Here is a 22952-nt window from a genome sequence, read left to right as displayed (position 1 = left end):
AGGAGAGCAGACAAATACACGGAGTTGCTTTATTCATGAAATGATGCATTTAATGAGAGTTATTTGTAATTACTAAACTTCTACTAGAAACCAGAACAACCAGCAGAAAGAGAAGGAGCTGGCCTGGCAGCCTTTGTAGCCATGTGGCTGCAAAACCTACAAAGCTACCCCCCACCGTCCCCGCCATGCCTGCAACTTTTATCGGGAGGTGCTGGCAGGGAGGGAGAAGGAAGCTGACCCTGGCAAGCTTTGCAGCTGGTCTCAGACTTCCCGGAGGCCAAAGGAAACTGCTTATTTTGCACAAACACATTGACTCCGTTTCCAGCTTTCCTTCAGAGCCAGCAATGGTGGTGGGGCCTTCACAGTCGCAACAGGAAACTTCCCAGTGGCCATTGGGATCCCCTGTTGCCAACAGGCTTGGAAACATTTCAAGCAGTGTTTATTTCATAATAAATGCATTCTATGTCACTTTGTCCCTGTATGGTGATAAAAGAAGGGGGAAGTCTCAATGATATCTCATCACAATTACAGCCAGCTGTAGTAACATTAGAAATCCCATGTGGGGAGGTACTTACCCATCCGGCACCTTTCAGTTTCTCTCTCTCCATGTTTGCTGATTGTTTCTTGCATGTTTTCTTCCCCCATGTGTTTGCTGAGAAGAATGATTTTGGTTTCCAGATCCGGGGGGTGGAGGCAGTTTTACTTCTAGGGAGGCCTAGCATTGCTGAAGGAGCATACACAATGCCATTTTTTTTAAAAAAAAAGCCAAAAATAGGCACTCAGCTTTTGCGTATGTATAAAAAAATCAGCAAAAAATCCTCCCTGCCAATTTTTAAAAAAGATGTTGGAGCTCACGGATCGGTACCGATCGACCCAGTTTGGTGATGTCATCATGATATCACCAGTGGGTTGCTACAGTTTGAGCAAACCAGTCCAAACTGATTTGAGCGAATCAGTCTGAACTGGGAGGAATCCGCCCCTGCTCCATGTACAGGGAGAAGGCAAAAAAAGAGTATTACTTAACTCATCATTGGCAGACATGTACAACTGAATATCATCAACATGCTGATACTATCTGATGCCATGGTGACGGATGACCTCCCCCAGCAGCTTCATGTAGGTGTTAAACAGCAGCAAAGAAAGAAGCAAAGGCCAGAGATCTGACCTCTCTCCCCTGATTAATATTAACTGAAAATAATATTAGAGGAAGAAATGAATCAGTTCACAAAGTGCCCTCTACTTCCAATCCCTGGAGCCATTCCAGAGGATGTCATAATCAATAATATCAAAAGTCATTGAGAAATCAAGTAGAGTGAGAACAGATGGGGGCGGGCCACCATTCCTGGCGCAGGATTCAGCTTCTGTGCATGCACAAAGCTGAATCTCACGTGAGGATACGCACGTGCGAAATTTCCGGGGCTTTCTGCTTCTGCACATGCGCAGAAGCATAAAGGCCAGAAATAGGCCAAAATAAGGTAAGTGACTGCCGCCGCTCGCCACTGCTCACTGCTGCTCACCCTGCCACTGCTTGCCGCACTCACTCCGCCACCACTCGCCGTGAGCGGCAGCTCTGCTGTGAACAGCAGCTCTGCCACAAGCAGCCTGCCCACCCTGCCATGCTGCCGCCTGCCACCCTGCGAGCGGTCCACCCAGCCCTTACCTTTCTCCTGTGCGTGACCTCCTGCAGGGGCGTTGAGAAAATGGGCCATGGTTTGGGGAGCAGGCCAGTGGCCCCGAGCTCTAGCCAGGTGGCCTGCTCTGTGCTCTCCCACACCGCCGCCATCTCTCTCCTGCGGCACAGGAGAGCAGAGAGCAGGCCACGTGGCCAGAGCTCAGGCAGGCTGCTTTTGCCACTGGCCCCAGCTGCTGCTCTGGGCACTGCAGCAAGATTCAGCTGCTGTGCATGTGCAGCAGTCAAAATCTTGTGTGCGGACGTCCTTCCGGCAGCAAAAATTGCCAGTTTCTTTGCTTCTGCGCAAAAAAGGTAATGTTTTACCGGAATTGCACTGGTTGCACGTGCACAGCGTGTGCATACCTGGTGGCAAGCTACACACTCCATTGCCATCACCAGAAGAGTGTTCCCACTGTTCCGGCCCATAGCCCATCCCTGGAACAGATGCACTATCCTTCCATCTCATTTCTTTTGGATTACTGCCATTAGTACTTTTACCCATTTCATCATCTTCTGGTCTGATTCCCGAGTGATATCAATAGATCCCTGTAATCTCCTACCACTGGTGATGCATTTGTGTAAAAGGGGAAAACAATCCAGCCTTTGGGGGAAAGAAAGGTGTGGTTTGTCTATCTGGTCAGGTTGCATTCCACCCTCTTTCTCTTCTCCAAAGTGAAAAGCAGTATCTAGGGAGGGAAAGTGAGTGTGGTTGAAGGAAACATGCTATTGTTGATTGTAGTGCCAGGAAAAAATGGGTGTCTCCAACTGTGACCTCCTTGATTTGCATGTCTTGGCTGCTTTCATCATCAAATCACTAGATTGTCAGTGGAAACATGAAAGGAGGGCAACAACATTTTTTCAGAAAATCTGGCAGAATTTGTAGGATGATGCCAAAACCGATATGAAGCTTCTCTTTCCTATTTGCATGAGAGATATTTGCCATTAAGGTGAATCATTAGGTACAGTATCTCTTGGTGCCCACATTTTATGGCTCTATGATCAAAGAGACATATTCATTGTGTTGATAGTTAACTTCTGTTTGATCAATGAAATTCCATTTAACTTTCCTCTCAAATCACTCCTAAATATGGAAATATAAATTACACTTTAAAATGCAGTGCTGCAAACCCTGAGTTGTTTATTCAACTCTTGAGAGTAATTTGGCAGGACAGATGTGATATCATGCATTATTGCAGTACTTGTCAAGTAGTGTGGAGCCTCCCCCCCCGGGGGGTTTATTTATTTATTTATTTATTTATTTATTAGATTTGTATGCCACCCCCCTCCGCAGGGTTGCATAGCAATGCCATGAAGGGGGGGGGGCACATGACCCTGAGGTATGTGCTTTTTTGCCACAGGGAGTAGGGGGTTGTTTTGCACCAACAATACCACACAGCACAGAGCAGGAGATATGAAATGCAGATAACAAGCCCTTAAGAGATATCATGGAAAAATATTTAACAGGGATGAAAAGAAAGGGGAGAGACAGAGATAATGAGACAAACATAAGTCTCCTGAAAGCTAAGACGAGGAAATATGACAAAGGGTATGTTGTGCTTGGCTTCACTGTGATTATGTTGGGAGACAAGGAAAGATTGGTATATTTACTGTGTCTACAAATGTTGGCAGCAGACTGCATTAAACCCAATCATGATAAGTTTTTATAGCGAAAACATGATGAATATTGCAACCAATTGTGCTGCCGAACAGTTGGGGGCACATGAAATTTTTTCTTTTTCCTAAGGGGTTGTAACAGAAAATAATTGAGAAGCACTGCATTAGTTGAAGCAAGGTCAGGGTGTGTTAATGTTGATTAGGAGGCATCTCTCCTTGGGGATAATCAATACTGCAGAGATAGGAAATTTATGATAACCGGATGTAGTGAAAGATGAACTATTACAGTAATTCCAAACTATTACAGGTTAATTCCAAAATCATCCATGGGCAAGTCAGGCAACACCCTCTGATAGATATAAAATCTTATGTCAGTTCCAGAGATGATCAAGCAGAAGGAATCTACTGCCCAAGAAGGAACGTCTCCACAGGTACTGTCACCTAATTTATTGAGTTAGAGAGAGAGAGAGAGAGACCTGCAGGCAGCTTATTCTCCAAGGCGAAAGCCACGCAAGAAAAAAGTTCAGAGTTTGTAATGGCTTGCAACACCTGTAAGTTTCCCTGCATGGGCTTGGGCAGAGTGTTCATACAGATGCGAGAGAAAAGAGTTGCAGCTTGCAAAAGCCAGTGGGTGGGGTGGGGAAGCTTGTTAAAAGCCACACAAGAAAAAGAGTTGGGAGGGGCTTGGAACACCCGGTAAGTTTCCCTGCATGGGCTTGGGCAGAGTGTGCATACAGATGCGAGAGAAAAGAGTTGCAGCTTGCAAAAGCCAGTGGGGGGTGGAGAAGCTTGTTAAAAGCCACACAGGAAAAAGAGTTGGGAGGGTCTTGCAACACCCGGTAAGTTTCCCTGCATGGGCTTCGGCAGTCTCTGTGTGTGTGTGTGTGTGTGTGTGTGAAAGAGAGAGAGAGAGAGAGAGAGAGAGACCTGCAGGCAGCTTATTCTCCAAGGCAAAAGCCACGCAAGAAAAAAAATCAGAGTTTGTAATGGAGGAAGGGAAGGAAGGGGAGGGGAGAAAAGGGAAGGAGGAAAGAAATGAAATGGGAAAAGAAAGGAAGGAAAGGAAAGGGGAGGAGAAAGGAAGGGAGGAAATTATACAGTATTGGGTAGAACTTAGTTAATTATATTAGTCTGGCCCTCTAAAACCAATAGAATATTCTCAAATTGTGGTGTAGGCCCCCTTGCGTGTGTGTGTGCAATTGATTCGGGGGGGGCACGTGACCTGGGGAATGTGCTTTTTTTGCCACAGGGCTTCGGGGTTGTTTGCACTGAACAATAGCACACAGCCCAGAGCAGGGGATATGAAGTCCAGATAAAAAACCCTTAACAGACACCATGGAAAAATATTTAACAGGGATGAAAAGAAAGGAGGAGAGAGACAGAGATAATGAGAGAAACATTAAGTCTCTCAAAAGCTAAGATGAGGAAATATGACAAAGCGTATGTAGCGCTTGGTTTCACTGTGACTATGGTGGAAGAAGATGTTGGCAGTGGACAGCATAAAGCCAAATAAATTAAGGTGTCACTTAAACACTTAGGGAAGATGATAACACTGGGTTTACAGTAAAGAAATAGAAATAGATTAAGGAAGATGATTACACTGGGTTTACAGTGAAAAATATAGATAGTTTAGGGAAGATAATTACACTGGGTTTACAGTGAAATAACATAAAGTCAAATAAATTAAGATGTCACTTAAACACTTAGGGAAGATGATTACACTGGATTTGCAGTGAAGATGATTACACTGGATTTGCAGTGAAAAAATACAAATAGATTAGGGAAGATGATTACACTGGGTACACAGTGAAAAAACATAAATAGAGTAGGGAAGATGACACTGAAGTATAAACAGAGTAGGGCATGATAATTATATTGGGTTGGCAGTAAAAATACAATTACAATAGGCTAACATAATGAAACATGAGAAATAGGTATAATGATAGAAGAGGTGGTATTATTTTATTAAAGGTTTTTAGATAAAAGAAATTTAAACTAATTAGGCAGATTGATAACTGAATACTATATTTTCATTAAGAACTGAATAAGATTTTATTAAATTGATGTTGATAGGTAATGATAGAAAATAAGTAGATTTAAGTGATATAATTTGGTTTCCTCTCTTTCCTTGGGAATTTATTTATTTTATTTTATTTTATTGGATTTGATATGGTTATGATAATATCTTGTAAAATTTTGATGATTAAGTATGGGTAATTAATATTTAATATTAAATATTTTTTCTATTTTAAGAGCATTTAGTATATGATAAGGGTAAATAAAATTTTAAGAGGTAAATAAGGATGTATGACATTTGAAAATAACCACTTTGGCCTAAATGTAATAAAATTTAATAGATAAGTGAAAGCAAATAGATGAGATGTAATAGCAAATAGTATTGTAAGTTTGTATAATGATATTGAAAAGTTTATATGAAAGTTTTCCAGGTGATAAAAGTAAAGGAGGCAGCATACTGTTGGATGATAAATACCGAATATAAATGTAAATCCATTGTATTGTATTGAAGATTGAAGTTATATGATATTGCACTGTTTAAAAGTGGAGAAAAAAATAAAAAACTCCCCCCCCCCAAAAAAAAAGATATTACTACCATTCTAACTCTATCCCTTCATGCTAAAGCTCAAAATCCTAATTTTGATGGTAGCGATAGTTTTATTTGGTTTGGGTTTTGTTCTTTCACAATAGAAGAAATTTTAGCCCTATATAATTTGGAATTTTGAGGAAAATGTAGGTCCTTTACAACAGGTTTAGAATATCATAAGGAAACTGTTCTAACCCGGGCCAACACAGCTTGAGAATATAGGAAGAATTCACAGAATGTTATTTATTTATTTATTTATTTTGACTTCTATGCCGCCCAATCCTGAAGACTCAGGGCTGCTTACATCAGTATAAAAATTACAATTAACACCAATAATAAAAAGAAGTCAAGGAAAAAAAACTAATTTCTAAAATCATCATTAAAACTTAGACAATTTAATATCATACATACAAACCATACAAACCAATTTGAACATGTGGACAAGCTAGTGATTGGCATAGGGCCCCCAGTTCATGATAGACAAGCCAAATTTATGCCTGTGAGTTCATTTTGGCAGCTTTTCAGTGAGAATAATTAAAAGATAACAGTCTCATGGCTAGGCTGCTGCCAAAGATCAATTGCAAATTCCTTCATGAGATAAGGAGTCTCCAGTTTCACAGCTTTCCAGCATCTCTGCAGACAGAGCACTTTTGCTCCAAGGATTTTAGCATGAAAATAACAGTTGGCTAGTGCAACCTGGTTAAAACCTCAAACATCATCCGACTCCATTGTACAACATTGAAACTCCACCCTGAATTACCCATACACCACCTTTAAATACCTATAGGAAGTGGTCAACAATTCTCTAGAGTTACAAACTACAGACTACTTCCTTTTCCCATACAAGTATTCTTGGGGGTTTTTTAGTCTTCTAAAATGGCATCTAGCAAAGGTTCCTTGTCTTCCTCCTCCTCCTCCTCTAAGCTGGACTCTACTGCCATTGGCATATCTACCACCTCTGCTGGTCCTTCAGATTCATCCAGTTCTATTTCTCCACCACTATCATTCTCTGCATCAGTTGGCAACACCACTGGCTCAGGATACCAAGATGGACCTGGCTCATCCTCCTCAGAATCTATCATTACCAAAGGTGGATGAGGAACATATGAATTCTCCTGAATTCTCCTCAATTCATATACATTTCTATCTTGATCACTGATAGCAACCTTCTCTTCCCTAATGAGTGGAACAACTTGTCTCCAGAAGTTATGGATTTCCAACGCTGGATCCATTACATTAGTACAGTATTTGAGAAAAACAACCAACATTATTCAGAAGATGTTTGATATTTTCCATCTTTTGTTTGTCAGGAATTAAGTTAAACTATTTCCTTCTTCTGAAGAACACAGAGAGACTTGAAAAGGTAGAAAAGTTGGGGAGATGGCAAGAAAGCTTCATAAGATGTCTTGGGATGAAGAAATGGCAAATTTATTTCATGATTTTAATCCAGGTGAGAAAAATGTAATTTATTTTCTGCTTTGGAAACATTGCCCAATCATGCACATTTCTTAATGGATGAAATGGATGTTTAAAACAAATGCTAAAAGTTATGTACAATGAATAGCAATAGAGCTGTCCAGCAAAAGTTTAAATTATTAATTGATTGATTGTATATACATATCAACTAAATGGTGCATGGATTATTGCATGTGTAATCTGGTTTTGTGTTGAAGAAAGTTAATTTTAGACATGTAAATTGCCATAAATTAATTTTGTCCCTTTTCTATGGGAAAACCTTCCTTATCTCCCACTGATATTCAAATTTGGGTTATACCCTTTCTTTCTTTCTTTCTTTCTTTCTCTCTCTCTCCCTCCCCCCACCTCTCTCTCCCTCTGTGTGTGTGTCCCTCCCTCCCTCCCTCTCCCTCTCTCTCTCTCTCACACACACACACACAATCAGAACTGAGATTAGGGATTAGAGAAGTTTGGTGCTAAATTACTCAGAAAAATCCCTGGGTAGAACTGATGCCAATGCATCTGATGTCAGTTAACCGCCTACTTTTTTCAGTTTGTAGTTCTGATTATAATTGAGGGATGGTTCATAGAGTTCTTTGGAATCAGTTTTAAGCAACACATTGCTTAAAACTGATTGCAAAAAATCCTATGAATTGATGCTTTCATCTCTTCAGAAGGAAGCCAATTCAAGGGATCAGGGTTTTTTTTTCCTTTAAAAAATTTTTTTTTAAAAAAAAAAGACAATACATCACATACAAACATAAAGAAACCAGACAAAACAAAGAGGAGGAACTATTATGAAGTGAGTACAATAAATGCTAAAATGGCGGAAGGGGGTGAGCCTCGCCTCGCAAAAATTGAGTCAAAGTTAGACCATCTGTTACAAATTGTTACAGGATTTGAACAAAGATTTATTACAGTGCAGACAGCATTGGGAAATCTTTCCTCAGACATAAAAACAGTTAAGAAAGAGGCTGATGTGGCTACTGAAAGAATTCAGAACATAGAAAAACAAGCTAAAGATCAGGAAGAGACTATTAAACAAATGAATTACAGAATTGCTAATCTGGAAGATCGTCAAAGCAGAAGAAATTTACATCTGTGTGGGTTTAGACCAGACTTTGCTTCAGGGACAAATTTAAACGAAGCAATAATTGGTTGGATGAAAAAGCAAGGTACCCAGGTTGGTTCTGATGATATTTTACGTGTCCATTGGGCTGCCCCATGTAGAAACAGGGAGAGGCAAAGAGACATTGTTACGGCCTTGGCCAGTGAGAAAAAAGCTGAGATCATCTAAAAGTTTTGGAAAAGTTGTGCCAGTCTTAAACAAGATGGAAATGAGATAAGAGTTCTGAGAGATCTCTCTTGGGAAACTTTGAGAGCGAGAGCTTCCTTACGCCCAATTTCAAGCCATTTATATCAAAGTGGAAAAAGGTTTACTTCTGGGTTTCCCCAGCTGCTATTTTGGTGTTCCAAGAAAATAAGATGTTCAGGGCACATTCACTGGAGGAGGGAAAGGCATTATTGTATCAACTATGAATCGGGTTTGAAGAAAGTAAAGCACAAGGAGCAGAAGGAGGGGAGAACGGATCAGTTGGTGAGCCAAAAGAAGCAGAAGGGAGAGGAGATTATTTCAGCGGTCGGTCGTAGTACCCCAGACGAGGAGGAAAGACAAAGGGAGGAACAGCTGAAGTAGTTAATGGTGCAGGTGGAGGCCATCAGAAGGGAGCAGAGGAAAACAAGAGTTCAGCATGAGAAGAAAGTGAAGAAGTGATTTTGTGCCCCCCCCTTCTCGGAGATGTTTTTGGAATGTAGTGTTAACTTTTATTCTTGTTGGGGGAAGAAGGGAAAATGGTAAAGGAAGTTAAAAAAGTTAAAGAAGGAATTATCTAAATGGATAAGGGAGGGTGGGAGGAGAATTTTTCTCTTTAATTACATTTAAAAGTGGTTGAAAGTGGGGCTCAGTAGTGTGGGAACGCAATCAGGAGAATGTGCCTCATGACTGAACAAGGGTTTTTCTTGTCCTCCCCCCTTTTGGTGGGGGGAGCATGGGAGGAGGCACTTTGGGGGGCTGATTGGGGTAAAGAAGGGGAAAATAAGTAAACCAAGAGCAAAACAAGAGGGGGTAAGGGTTATTTTTGTATATTATGAAAGAGTGTAATATAATGGTTTTAAATGTGAATGGTTTGGGATCGGATTTGAAATGTTAGAGGATATTGAGGATGGCTAAACAAAATAAGGTGGACACTATGATTTTGACAGAAACACATAAAAGACAGGGAGGAAGGGATAAATTGATTAATGATAGAAATTGGAAATTAGTATTCTAGTTAAAAAGTAATACTCCCTCCTGCTTTCCCAAACTCTTTTTGGAACCTGTTTTAAAATTATAATTTCTTTACCTTTGTAATCTTTGGTTTGGTTTCTTGTCCATTTTGAGATATCATCTCTAATTGTTTTTCTTGTAAATTTAATATGGACCTCCCTCGGTAAGTTATGTTTTCTAGCAAAGCTTGTCTGTACTCTATAAAGTTCATTGATTTCTTTTATCAGTTCCTGGGGATCAACCTGCAGAATCTCTCCTAGTATTTCTACCATTTTCGTACCTAGGTCTTCATCTTTTTCTTCTATAATATTTTGAAATCTCAGCCCGTATGAGGCGCGTTCTAATTCCAAATGAGTTATTGCCTCATCGAAGCCTCTATTAGCATAACTACAGTGTTCCCTCGATTTTCGTGGGGGGTGCGTTCTGAGACCACCCGCGAAAGTCGAATTTCCACGAAGTAGAGATGCGGAAGTAAATACACCATTTTTGGCCATGGACAGTATCATAAGCCATCCCTTAACACTTTAAACCCCTAAATTACCATTCCCCATTCCCTTACTCACCATTATTACTGGTACTCACCATTGAATAAGACACTTAGTGATTCTGATATTTATAAACATAATTATTTATTAACAATAATTATATTTTTTGTTATTTATTTGCAAAAATTATTAGTTTGGCGATGACATATGACATCATTGGGTAGGAAAAACCGTGGTATAGGGAAAAAACCGCGAAGTATTTTTTAATTAATATTTTTTGAAAAACCGTGGTATAGGCTATTCGCGAAGTTCGAACCCGCGAAAATTGAGGGAACACTGTACTGCACTCTTCAAATTCTTCCATTTTCTGCTCTACTTTCTCCATTTTGCCTTCTACAGTTTTAATCCTTTGGTCATTATCTTTTAAGGTTTGCTGTATATCTTCAATTTTTCCATCCATTTCTTTCATTCTTTCCTTCATTTCTTCCATTTCAACTTTAAGATCTCCCATTTCAGCTTGCAGGTCTTCATGTTGCTGTCTTGCTTCATCTCTATTAGTGTCTATAGAAATCTGGGGGTTTTGCATAAAGTCTTGTATTGCTCACAATGAATCTTGAATAGTTTGGAGAGTGGGTTGTGTTGAAGATTTTTTCCTTCTCCTCTTTTGCTAATATACTTTTTTTAAAAAAAAATTTTATTGGTTTATTTACTAAATTAACAACAAACAAAAAATACTTAAAAGAAAGCGTGCCCAACACCAATAAAACCCCCACCACCATTTAGGGGGTTATATTATTTACAATAAGTTTCCATTTCTTCCTTAGCTCCGGTTTACATTTCTTTACATACAAAAAGTGTTTGGAATTTATTTTTCACATTGTCGTCATAAATTCTACTTAAGATATAATTTTTCACCTTATTCCATCGTGCCATCAACTTCTCCAATTTATTTTCATCAAAGTTATTTAATATTATTTCCATAATTTCGAAGTGGATGTGGTCCACCATGTACCAGTACCAATTCTGGATTGTCCATTTATTGCTATCTTTCCACCCTAATACCACTACTGCTTGAGCGCTTTCCAAAGCTGCTGTTTTGATTTCTTTAAATTCTCGTAATTCCCCATATTTAACTAGTATTGCTAATTCTTTTGTAATTATCCAATTAATGTTTAGCATATTATTTATTTCATTCTGTACTTCCTTCCAAAATTTTTGAACTTCAACACATTCCCAGAGCATATGCATAAAAACTCCTTTTATTTGGCAACCATGCCAGCAATTTCCTTTCCCTTTCCTCTGGAAGTGTGCTAGTTTTACTGGCGTGAAATACCATTTATGTAAAATTTTCCTTCTCATCTCTCTAATTCTTGTATTCTTTATCTTATGTATATTTTCTACTACTTCTTCCATCTCGCTTTCATTAATCCGTAATTCATTTTGCCAATATCTTGTTAGGCCTTTAATCACTTCCTTTTCCACTTGTAATAACATGCTATAAATATTACCAACCTGTCCTTTTGAATCATTTTTGCTAATATACTTGTTATCGTCTTTTGTTGGGATGGAGATTCTTGTGAGGCCAAGAATAGAGTAGAAGTATGTCTTTTTGAAGTTTTTATTATAGTAGTACTAGACATATTAAAGGAGTTTCTGAGGTTAAAATTATTCCAAAATGACATCCACTTAAAATTTGATAGGCAAAACCTGACTGTGATTCAAACAAAAAACCCTAAGTACACCTATTTTGTTACACACTGTATAACTCAAAATGTATAAAATTATTAAAAATGTGCTTCTCAGATTGGCATACAATGATTATTGCTTTCTATAGTCCACAATTATTTACCTTAACTTATAAGTAATTACTTTCTTACTACTTAGCAACTAATGACTTATTAATAATTACTTAATTACTGAGAATAATATAATTGCTTAATTATTTGAATACTTAAGAATACTTAAAAATACTTTAAAATGCTTAAAAATTACTTAATTATTTGAATACTTGAAGGCTTGAGTATATGAATATTTAACACTATTTAACACGTAATTAATTAATCAAACTTAGTCAAGTCAAATCAGATATCTAACCAAAAGAAGTAAATAACAACAATATGTTATTTGAATACTTAAAAATACAATTTTTTACCTTAACTTACAAATAATTACTTTCTTACTATTCAACAACTAATTATTAATGATTATTTAATAACTAAGAATAATATAATTGCTTAATTATTTGAATATTTAAAAATACTTAAAAATACTTTTAAAATTACTTGATTATTTGAATACTTTAAAAAACTTGAGTATATGAATATTTAACAATTAATTAATCAGACTTAGTTAAATCAGATATCTAGGCCAAGAAAATTAATGGTTACAACAATGCAAGAAAAATGTAATAAAAGTTGGGGGAACACCAGGCCAGGAAGGGGGGGGGCAAATTTAGCAATTAATTCTATTCTTAAAAATAAACAAAGGAAAAAGAGAAAAGAAAATACAATAATAGAAAAGATAAAAAAAGAAAGACAACCAAATATACTTAAACTGTGTTTTCTGTCCAATTCTTCTTAAATTCAGAAATTTCTATTCAGTCTTTTTTAGTCCATAAATTTCAGACTTGTTTCAAATAAACAAAGAGTCAATTAGTCTTGAAAAATCCAACTGAAGTTCCACTGGCAAAGAAAGTCCTCAATTGTAGTCCAATATAAAAGTTCAGTCCAATTTTTACAAAAGTATTCCAAGAATTATATTTTAGTCCAGTCCAAAATGCATTTCAAATTCACACCAATTAATCCTCTTCAGTCCAATTTTTATCAATTCAAAATCGTAACTCCAATCACATTATCCAGTTAGAGTCTTAAAAAAAATTATTCTCAAAGTCAAATATTCTGTTCCACTGTATTTATTTTAGCCCTTCCTTCTCAATGTTCTTCCACTCTTTAAACCCAAAGTAACATCAACTTCATATATCCAAAAAAGAAAAAAAAAACAACCCAAAGTTTCTTCAGTTTTGTAAAATCAGATCCTAATCCCCTAAATACTGTATAAAGTAATGTTACTTCCGGGAATAGGATCACACACAAAAAATTAGGGCAATTAGATAGTTTCTTTGTTCTTTGTTCTTATAATCAAGAAAAAAAAGCGAGTTCCAGTTTGTAACTTTCCACTCCCTCAGGCAATTGAATCTGGCAACATTCTCTCGTTCTCCTTACTTTCAATTTCTTTTGCAAACTTATCTCGTGGAATCTTTTACTTTATTTGTTTTATTCTTTTACCTTCTCTCCCCTCTGGTGATCTGTTTTTTCTGATGGACTTCTTTTGAAATGTTTTTCCCTTCCTTCTCCATGGTCGTGCTGCTATGGCCGGATGCCCGCCATGTCTGGAGTCTGGTTCTTTTTCCCTGGAGCTGCAGGGCAATCCCTTCCCTTCGGGGCAGTGGCAATCTCTCCCTCGGGTTCCAGGAGACCCCCTGTTCTCAGATCAGACCCTCCGAGACTGATCAGACCGCAAAATCATGACCTCCAGGTAGAAAAAGAAGGTTCGGGGATGGAGCTCCGTCCCGCCTCCCGTCGCAGCACTGCCGCCACCCAGAAGGGATCAGTTTTTACAGAGAAAGAGGACAAATGTAGCAATAGAGAGGGTTTGCATTTTTTCTCATAATTGGGAATATCTTGTTGGAAGATGATTTATGAATGCATAAGTGTGTAGTTGTCAAAGGAATAAAGAGAAGGAGGGGAATGATGAAATAATCTATTTTTACTTCTCTTCTTTAAAAAAACATGGCTGATTCTTTCTGCAAAGATTCTTCATCTGTATCTTAAGAATATTTTCTTTGGAATGTTCACTGGAATATTCAACATTTGGAATGTTCTCTTTGCTTGTGTTTTACATGTTGATATGTACATATGCATGTTCCTGTAGAAACATCACCTGCAACAGAGGCAATGGAAAAGCCCTGGCTGTTTAAATTTTGGGATATTAGCAATAAATTTCTCAGTGTGGAGAACAACATGTTGATAGCAACTCCACAAAATTCAAATTCACCAGGTAACAGTAGAATTTCTTACATTTTGTTGGAATATTTAAGTTCTAATATTAGCCAAATTATTGATGGGACATCTTTAATGGTAGTAATTATTGTAGTCACAAGATTCGTATTGATCCAAAGTACCATCATAACAATGATGGAACAGTCAGAATTTGTTGTTCAACAGTGAGTTAATAAAAACTTTAAACCATGGTTTCAAGACCGCCCATGATTGGTCCATTCTCTGAAATTTCATCCCCAGCATGACATTGTTGGGCACCTGTTTATCTTGGGCACCTGCCTTTCTGCCAACTTGATTCCTGCCCTAATTTTCAGGAGGATAAAAGGGGGGGGGGATACTTTTTTCAAAAAGGCTTTCATAAGTTTTTAGCATTACTTTCATTAGATTTGCAATTTTTTAATAGTAGATTTATTGCTTTCATATAGTTTAACTGCTGTTTAATCCCTATTTAGTTCCTCTCTTGTTTCTAACAAGAAATATGTTTTCTTGTGTACACCATCCACCTCAGCTATAATTATCTGCTATTTATTTTGGTAAAACATACTGTTTCAGTGGTTTCTCATTTAATATTTCCAAATCAATGAAACCATTTCACTTTGTCACAAATGCATGACTCTGTTTCTTTCATATTATATTTTCCCAGGGAGTTCTTTTGATGTAATTCCTAATACCTCATTAGATTCAAAAAGGCATCCAATATTTATAGGTGCTAATAATCATGTTTTGTCATGTAAAAAATCTGGTGATGGACAGCTTCAAATTGAACTCATGGTGAGTATTTCATTTGTACTTATTCTTTTTTTGGAATAGAATGATGAGCTGGAAGGGAACTTGGAGATCTTCTAGTCCACATCCATGCTCAAGAAGGAGAACCTATACTATTTCAGATAAATTATTGTCTAGACTCTTAAAAACATCCAGTGATGGAGGATTTCTGCAGGCAAGCTGTTCATTGGTTAATTTTTCAAGAAAAATAACTGGTTCTCCTTTTTTACTAGGATTAGGATTGTGCTTACTCTGTGAAATAAGAGGACTCACAAATAAACATATGCCAGATTTATTCATTCATTCATTCATTCATTCATTTATTTATTTATTTATTGGATCTGTAGGCCGCCCCTCTCTGAGGACAGCAAGTACAAAAACAGAACAATAATATGAATCCAATGAATAATACATTAAAACAACCATTAAATTCAATTAAAAGAAGACCTTTCAAACCAATCATTCAACAATCATACTGAAAACATTCATTGGTAAGGGGAAAGATCTAAAAACCCCAAGCCTGGTGGGTTTTTAACCCTGCTGTTTTGTTCATAAAAAGTATACGCATACAACCCGGACCAAAAAAAGTTTAATCTAGGTACTTAGATTTGGTCTTTTTGAAAACTTTTTTCACTGGGATACTAATTTGAACTTTTCTGAACACAATGAGAGTATTTTTATTTTGCTTGTAAAAGCCCGCCCCTAGCGTTTTTTGCGAATTCTTTTTCAATGTATAGATATTTTAGCCTGCAAATTACTATTTTGAACATTTCTGTCTGAACAAAATGAAAAGAAAATTGAACTGAAAAAATTGATGCTTATTTGTTTATTTTGCTCATAAAAGGGCCGCCCCTGTTTTTTTCAAGCATGTCATTTTATAAATTTTTTTAGGCCCCTAATTCCAAATATTTTCAATACCTTTGGCATTGATATACTAAAATGAACATTTCTGAACATAATGAAATGAAAATTGAACTGAAAACATTGATGCTTATTTGTTTATTTTGCTCAGAAAAGGTCCCTTACCAGGCTGTGCTCAATTTTTTCAGTTTATTTACAAATTATGCTGTTAATTTCCAAATTTCATACTTGTTTTTAGTAAAATGGATTTCTTTCATAAAATTAGTTGTCTAGCCATCATGTACTTGCTTTTCAAAAGGATATTCCAAATATTTTCCGCCAAATCTATATAAAAGTGAAAATAATGGCACACAGCAAGGCCTAGGAGTGGTAGTCTTTTTCTGAGCAAAATAAACAAATAAGCATCATTTTTTTCAGTTCATTTCTATTTTTCTTATGATCAGGAATGTTCAATTTATTATATCAATACCAAAGGGGGAAAACGTTTTGGAGATTTGGAGCCTAAAAATATATATAAACTGAAAAAAGTGCTCCAAATCATGGGAGGAGGGCTTTTCTGAGCAAAATAAACAAATAAGCATCTATTTTTTCAGTTCAACTTTCATATCATTATGTTAGTATCCCAGTGAAAAAAGTTTTCAAAAAAGGTGGGACTGGCAGGATTTGGAGCCTAAAAACAAAAAGTAAAGTGAAAATGATTGCTTATAGCCATGGGGGAAGGCCCTAATTCTGAGCAAAAAAACCCAATAAGCATAATTTTTTTCAGTTACATTTTATTTTTTCTAATGATCAGGGATGTTCAAAACAGTGATCCAATTCAAAAAAAGGGGGGGGGGAGTTTGAACTGGCAGCCTGAACTAGGAAAAAGGAACAAAATTGCATAAAAACTCTAGGGGCGAGCTTTTACAAGCAAAATAAACAAATAAGCAATATTTTTTTCATCTCAATTTTACTTTCATTGTGTTCCGAAAAGTTTAAATTAGAATCCCAGCAAAAAAAAGACCAAATCTAAGTACCTAAATTAAAGCTTTTTTGGTCCAGGTCGTGTACGACCCGAACAGTACAAGTGTGACTTTTTTTGCCCAGCAAAAACTAAGCCCCCCCCCCAAAAAAAATTTATCAAAGAAAGAACCCCTCAAATGATACAAAGTCATGAAATTTCAAGTTTCAGATATGCAGGAAAATATTTTTACAGGGTCTCAAACATGGCTTTGGGTGACATACTCCTCGGAAGACAAGGAGGGCGGGGGCAGTGTGAATCTCTGGGGGGAGCTGATTCCAGAGGGCCAGAGCTCCCACAGAGAAGGCTCTTCCCCTAGGTCCCACCAGCCGACATTGTTTGGTCGACGGAACCCTAAGGAGACCAACTCTGTGGGACCTCACTGGTCGCTGGGATTTGTGCGGCAGAAGGCGGTCTCAAAGATAATCTGGTCCTATGCCATGTAGGGCTTTATAGGTCATAACCAACCAATTGTGTCCGGAAATAGTTTAGTAGCCGATGCAGTCCGTGAAGTGAGATGTGGCCATTTCTTGGAAGGCCCAAGACTGCATTTTGGACGAGTTGAAGTTTCCGAACACTCTTCAAAGGTAGCCCCATGTAGCAAGCACTGCAGTAGTCAAACCTCGAGGTGATAAGGGCATGAGTGACCATGAGCAAAGACTCCCTGTCCAAGTAGTGCCGCAACTGGTGCACCAGGCGAACCCAGGCAAACGCCCCCCTCGCCACAGTCGAAAGATGGTGTTCTAAAGTTAGCTGTGGATTGAGAAGGATGCCCAAGTTGTGAACCCTCTCTGAGGAGGTCAGTAGTGCCCCCCCATGTGATGGACACACAGATGGACGTGTCCTTGGGAGGCAGTACCCACAGCCACTCCATCTTGTCTGGATTGAGTCTGTTGGCACCCATCCAGACCCAGACAGCTTCCAGACACCGGCACATTACTTCCACTGCTTCGCTGAATGGGCATGGGGTGGAGATGTACAGCTGAGTGTCGTCAGTGTACTGATGGTAACTCAACCCATGCCCTTGGATGATCTCACCCAGCATTTCATGTAGATATTAAACAGCAGAGGGGAGAGAACCGACCCCTGAGGAACCCCACAAGGTAGGGACCTAGGAGTCGACCTCTGCCCCCCTGCTAACACCAACTGCAATCGACCAGAGAGATAGGAGGAGAACCACCGTAAAATGGTGCCTCCCACTCCCAACCCTTCCAGTCGGTGCAGAAGGATACCATGATCGATGGTATCAAAAGCCGCTGAGAGGTCAAGAAGCACCAGGACAAAGGATAAACCCTTGTCCCAGGCCTGCCAGAGATCATCCATCAGTGTGATCAAAGCAGCTTCCATGCTGTAGCCGGGTTTGAATCCTGACTGCCGAGCGCCTAGATAATCAGGTTCTTCCAAGGACCACTGGAGCTGGAGTGACACCACCTTCTCAACAACCTTCCCCATAAAGGGAAGATTGGAGACAGGATGATAGTTGTTGAATATGGCTGGGTCCAGGGAAGGCTTCTTGAGGGGGGGCGCACAAGTGCCTCCTTGTACGGAGCCGGAAAGGACCCCTGCCTCAGAGAAGCATTGGTAATCTCTAGGACCCAGCTCCATGTCACCTTCCTGCTGGCCAAGACCAGTCAGGAGGGACACGGTTCCAGCAAACAGGTGGTGGAACTCACAGCCCCAATGGCCTTGTCCAGTTCATCAGGTGTCACCAGGTCAAACTCGCTCCAAACAGGTGGACTAAGATGGGCCCCTGTCACCTCGACTGACTCGTTGTCAGCCGACTCTGCACTCCAATTGGAGTCAAGGTCAGTCTGGATTTGAGCTATTTTGTCTGCAAAAAACTTATTTAAAGCCTCGGCACTACCCTGCAAAGGCTCCCCAACTCCCCCCGATTAAGAAGGGAGTGAGTCATCCTGAATAGGGCGGCCAGGCAAGCTTGCACAGATGTAACTCTCCGAGTCTGTGGAGAGGGGCAGCATACAAATCTAATAAATAAATAAATAAAATAAACATTGTATGCACGTCTTGTCAACCTGATCGCCGCATTGTAAATCTTAATATGAGCTTTTACAAGTGTTTGGTCAGATTTGGATCTGGTCTTTCTCCTTCTCTAGACTTCTCTTCTGGTGTTGCCAGAGAGAATTGCAAAGGCACAATTTGGCCGAGAACCTCTGTCGCAGCTGTATTCCAGGCTGCAGCAAGCGACTCTGCCGAACTGTGGACAAGTGAATATGGCAAAACCCCAAGCGCCCTTTGAAAACCTTCTAGATCCATCAGGCGTCTGGGGCGGAACCTCCTAATTGGTTCTGCCTCCCTGCGGGGAAGGATTGCAGCCTTAAAATCAAGCCACAGTAGAAAATGATCTGACCATGACAATGGCAACATTTCTAAGCCCCTTGCTATCAGATCATTACTCAACTGTCCCGAGAGAAAAAACATGTCGAGAGTGTGCCCCCTCTCATGGGTTGGGCCCTAAACTACTTGGGTCATATCCATGGTTGTCATGGTGGCCATGAACTCCTGCGCCAACCTAGAGAATTCACCGAACAATGGCAGATTAAAATCCCCCAAGACAATAAGTCTGGGGGACTCCACCGCCAGCCCGGCTACCTCCTCGAGCACCGCAGGCAAGGCTGTTGACATGCAGCTGGGAGGCAGGTACATGAGCAACAAGTCCACCTGTATCCCTAGGTCCAGCCTCATAAGAAGGGACTCACAACCCGCAATCTCAGGAGCAGTGAGCCTACGCAGCTTGAAGGTATTCTTGGCTATAATTGCCACTCCTCCCCCGCCTTCCCTTGGGTCATGGCTGGTGCCACACCTGAAACCTGGCTGGGCGCATTTCTGAGAGAGGAACTCCTCCCTCTAGGCCCAGCCAGGTCTTAGTCACACACACCAGGTCTGCCTCCTCCTCAAGGAGTAAATCCTGGATGAGGGGAGCTTTATTTATAGCAAACCTGGCATTAAGCAGCAACAGCCTGAGCCCAGGGTCTGGATTTCACTTGTCACCAGTACTCCGGGTTGAGTCCATGGGGCTGGAACAAGGAACTGCTTTCAAGCAGTGGTCCCTTCTTCCCTGAGAACGGCCTACCCCATGTCTCCGGCCATATCTGCCTCTCCCCAGCAAGACCGGAATACTCCGACTCTCTACCACCCCAGAGATGGGCTCCCCCACTCCCCCTGCCCTCAGACCACCAGGTAAACTGGCCCTTCCATTCACCCTATACATTTCACTCATCCGTACGGTTCAAACATTCACACAAGGTAGTAAATGCTACCTTTCTGTCATTGTTTCTCCCTAAAATAATAACTGACAGGATTTATTTTTGTTTCTTAAATAAATTAATTTGTAGTTCTCGGCTTCATAGCATGGAACAGCAAAGTACTGTTTGCTTACTATACATATACCGTAATTAGAAGCTTCCTGTGATTTCAAGTTCTAAATCAGAAACAGTGGTACTCTTTTAGTAAGAAGAAGCTTTCTGCAAGGCCATTCTTGGTTAATCTTGTAGCCATGACTTTCATGTGATGTAATATTCTTTGTTTTGCTTTGTTTGACTTCCTTTCTTTTAGGAAGAAAATATTATGATATTGTATAGAACACCAGAAAAGTTCAAGAATTTCACTTTCTACAGTAAAAGTGACGGCAGGCCAGAGATTTGCACTTTTGAATCTGCAGAGTTCCCAGGCTGGTTCATAAGCACTTCATCTGAGGCAAATAAGCCTACTGGTTTACATCAAAAAGGAGGACCTGAAAATGTCTTGTTTCATTTTACAAAGATATCTTAAATCAAATTTACAAATGGAGAAGATAGTTATTTTATTGTAGGAGATGGATAGGAAAAGCCTGGAGATGGAGTTAAGAAATGATTCAGCTTAGAATTGTTATGGTTCCACAGGTGGTTCAAGTCTTTATTTCTATTAACTCTTGATAGCATCAATTTAATGCTGACTGTTAATTAACTAGATTCTTGTCAACTAACACATTTTGCATCTTCCATCTAGGAATTTGTAAAAATTAGCATGCACAATGTAAACTTTGCAACCAATACCATTTCTGGGTGAGACTGAGTGAATTAATTTTTTGCATTTCTTTTGACCCACATTTTATACAAGGAGCTACTGGCTTTTCTTATTAATAAAAATATGTTTCACAAGTGTGCTTGGTTCTTTATCTTGCTAATAATATTCTACTGGAAAGAAAGATCCCCATTTAGTGTTCCTTTGATTCCATTGAAGTTGCTAGTTGTGTTTCACTCATGCCTGTACTGTTTGATATCTGGATGCCAGGACATGTGACAGCTGACTCTTGTGAGCCGCCTTGAGTCTTCGGAGAAGGGCGGCATACAAATCTAATAAATAAATCAATGAATGAATAAATAAATAAATGCATGCATGCATGCATGCATATAGCAACAATGGGTTTTAAACTGGAAAAGCAGGGATAAAATGACAAAAATCCAGCACACCAAAAAGAGAAGGGGAACTCTGTAATCAGTGTTTTTCAACCTTGGTGACTTGAAGATGGATGGATTTCATCTCTCAAAATCCTCAGCCAGCATAGATTGCTGGGTGATTCTGGGAGTTGAAGTCCACTCATTTTTAAATCACCAAGGTTGAGAAATGCTTGTGTAACTGAAATGAATGAGGGTAATTTAGGAGTGCAAAGAATAGCTAAAAAAGATATGGAAATCACAGAGTTCCACTTCCACTCTTTTATACTGTCTGTGACAGGAGAAAAATTATTCTTCCTGACCTTGTCTATAGCTGAGGTTGAAGTTCTGGTTTGACGAGAGTTGCTTAGCAGCAGCAACACAAATAAGTGGATAGAGTCTGCAGAGAGGGGCGGCATACAAATCTAATACATTATTATTATTATTATTATTATTATTATTATTGTTGTTGTTGTTGTTGTTGTTGTTATTATTATTATTATTATCTTATCTGATTATCTGAGTTTCTCAAATGGAAATATAAGGAAGGAGAGAATTAAAAAGTCCTGGCATTTCCAGAGCTAAGGGAGGTAACTAGCAAAAGCTAGAAACACCAGAAGCAATGCAAGACCAGGCGAATATAACCACATTCCACTCTTGAGAAATGAATGGCTCTTAGTCAGTTATGACACAATGAAGGGAAGAAGAGATATAAGCTTTGAAAATGTCTAGCTTAATGAAAAGAAGAACTAGGGCAATGGTGAAATCTAAAAAAATTCTCTATTGGTTCTATGGGTGTAACTTATTTTGCGGGCATGGCTTGGAGGCAGGGGAAGATTCCTAAATTTTGTACTACCACTCTGTGGGCATGGCTTAATTTTGTGGGTGTAGATTGGTGGTCATGTGACTGGGTGAGCATGGCTTGATGGTCTTGTGATAGTGGGTGTTGTTTCATGGTCATGTGACTGGGCGGGTGTGGCTAAGTGGTTACGATCCAAGTTCCCCCTACAAGGATCTGGACTTTTTACCATCCCCCAAAGGACATACAGCTCTGAATCCTTAAGGCAAACCAAATACAAGTGGTCCTCACTCAATGGCCGATTGCTTAGCAAGTGTTTAAATTAATGACTGACCTCCTCAAAGGTACTTGACCTGTTTTTTGAGTTTTGACAGCCATATGCATGTACAGTGGTACTTCTACTTAAGAACTTAATTCATTCTGTGACCAGGTTCTTAAGTAGAAACATTCTTAATAGAAGGAATTTTTCCCATAGGAATCAATGTAAAAGCAAATAATGCATGCAAAACCATTAGGCAAGAATTATTAAAATTATTTTCTCTATCATACAATACTAGGACAAAGGGGCACTCCCTAAAGCTCATAGGTAAGAAAGCAAGGACAAATAAAGGGAAATATTTCTTCACCCAGAGGGTCATTGGCTTATTGAATTCACTTCCAGAAGACATCGTGAAGCTGTCAGTGTTGATAGATTCAAGGCAGGATTAGACAGATTCATGGATGCCAAGTGTATTGGTGGTTATTGAAATGGATGTTGATGTGCCGCCTCTATGTTGGTTGAGGCAGGCAGACAGGATTCCCTTGAGTACCATTTGTTGGGAGTCAGGGGAAAGGAAGGGTCTTGCCTTCTCTTTCTGCTCAAGATCCCCATAAACAATTGGT

The 22952-nt window shown here is 39.3% G+C and overlaps 1 protein-coding gene across 1 annotated transcript; it reads left to right on the top strand.

The window, feature by feature from the left end:
• The first annotated feature begins 7204 nt into the window (after nucleotides 1-7204).
• Nucleotides 7205-20868, top strand: LOC139174929 (interleukin-36 alpha-like). The gene is made up of 4 exons (XM_070765629.1): nucleotides 7205-7338; nucleotides 14085-14210; nucleotides 14856-14983; nucleotides 20412-20868. Exons 1-4 carry the CDS (start codon nucleotides 7269-7271, stop codon nucleotides 20625-20627), a joined length of 540 nt encoding a protein of 179 aa, XP_070621730.1. The 5' UTR covers nucleotides 7205-7268; the 3' UTR covers nucleotides 20628-20868.
• The last annotated feature ends 2084 nt before the right edge of the window (nucleotides 20869-22952 follow it).

This window comes from Erythrolamprus reginae, chromosome 12 (assembly GCF_031021105.1).
Source record: "Erythrolamprus reginae isolate rEryReg1 chromosome 12, rEryReg1.hap1, whole genome shotgun sequence".
NCBI lineage: Eukaryota > Metazoa > Chordata > Lepidosauria > Squamata > Dipsadidae > Erythrolamprus > Erythrolamprus reginae.
The sequence above is the reverse complement of the archived record's forward strand: the minus strand, read 5'-3'. Positions and strand labels throughout refer to the sequence as shown.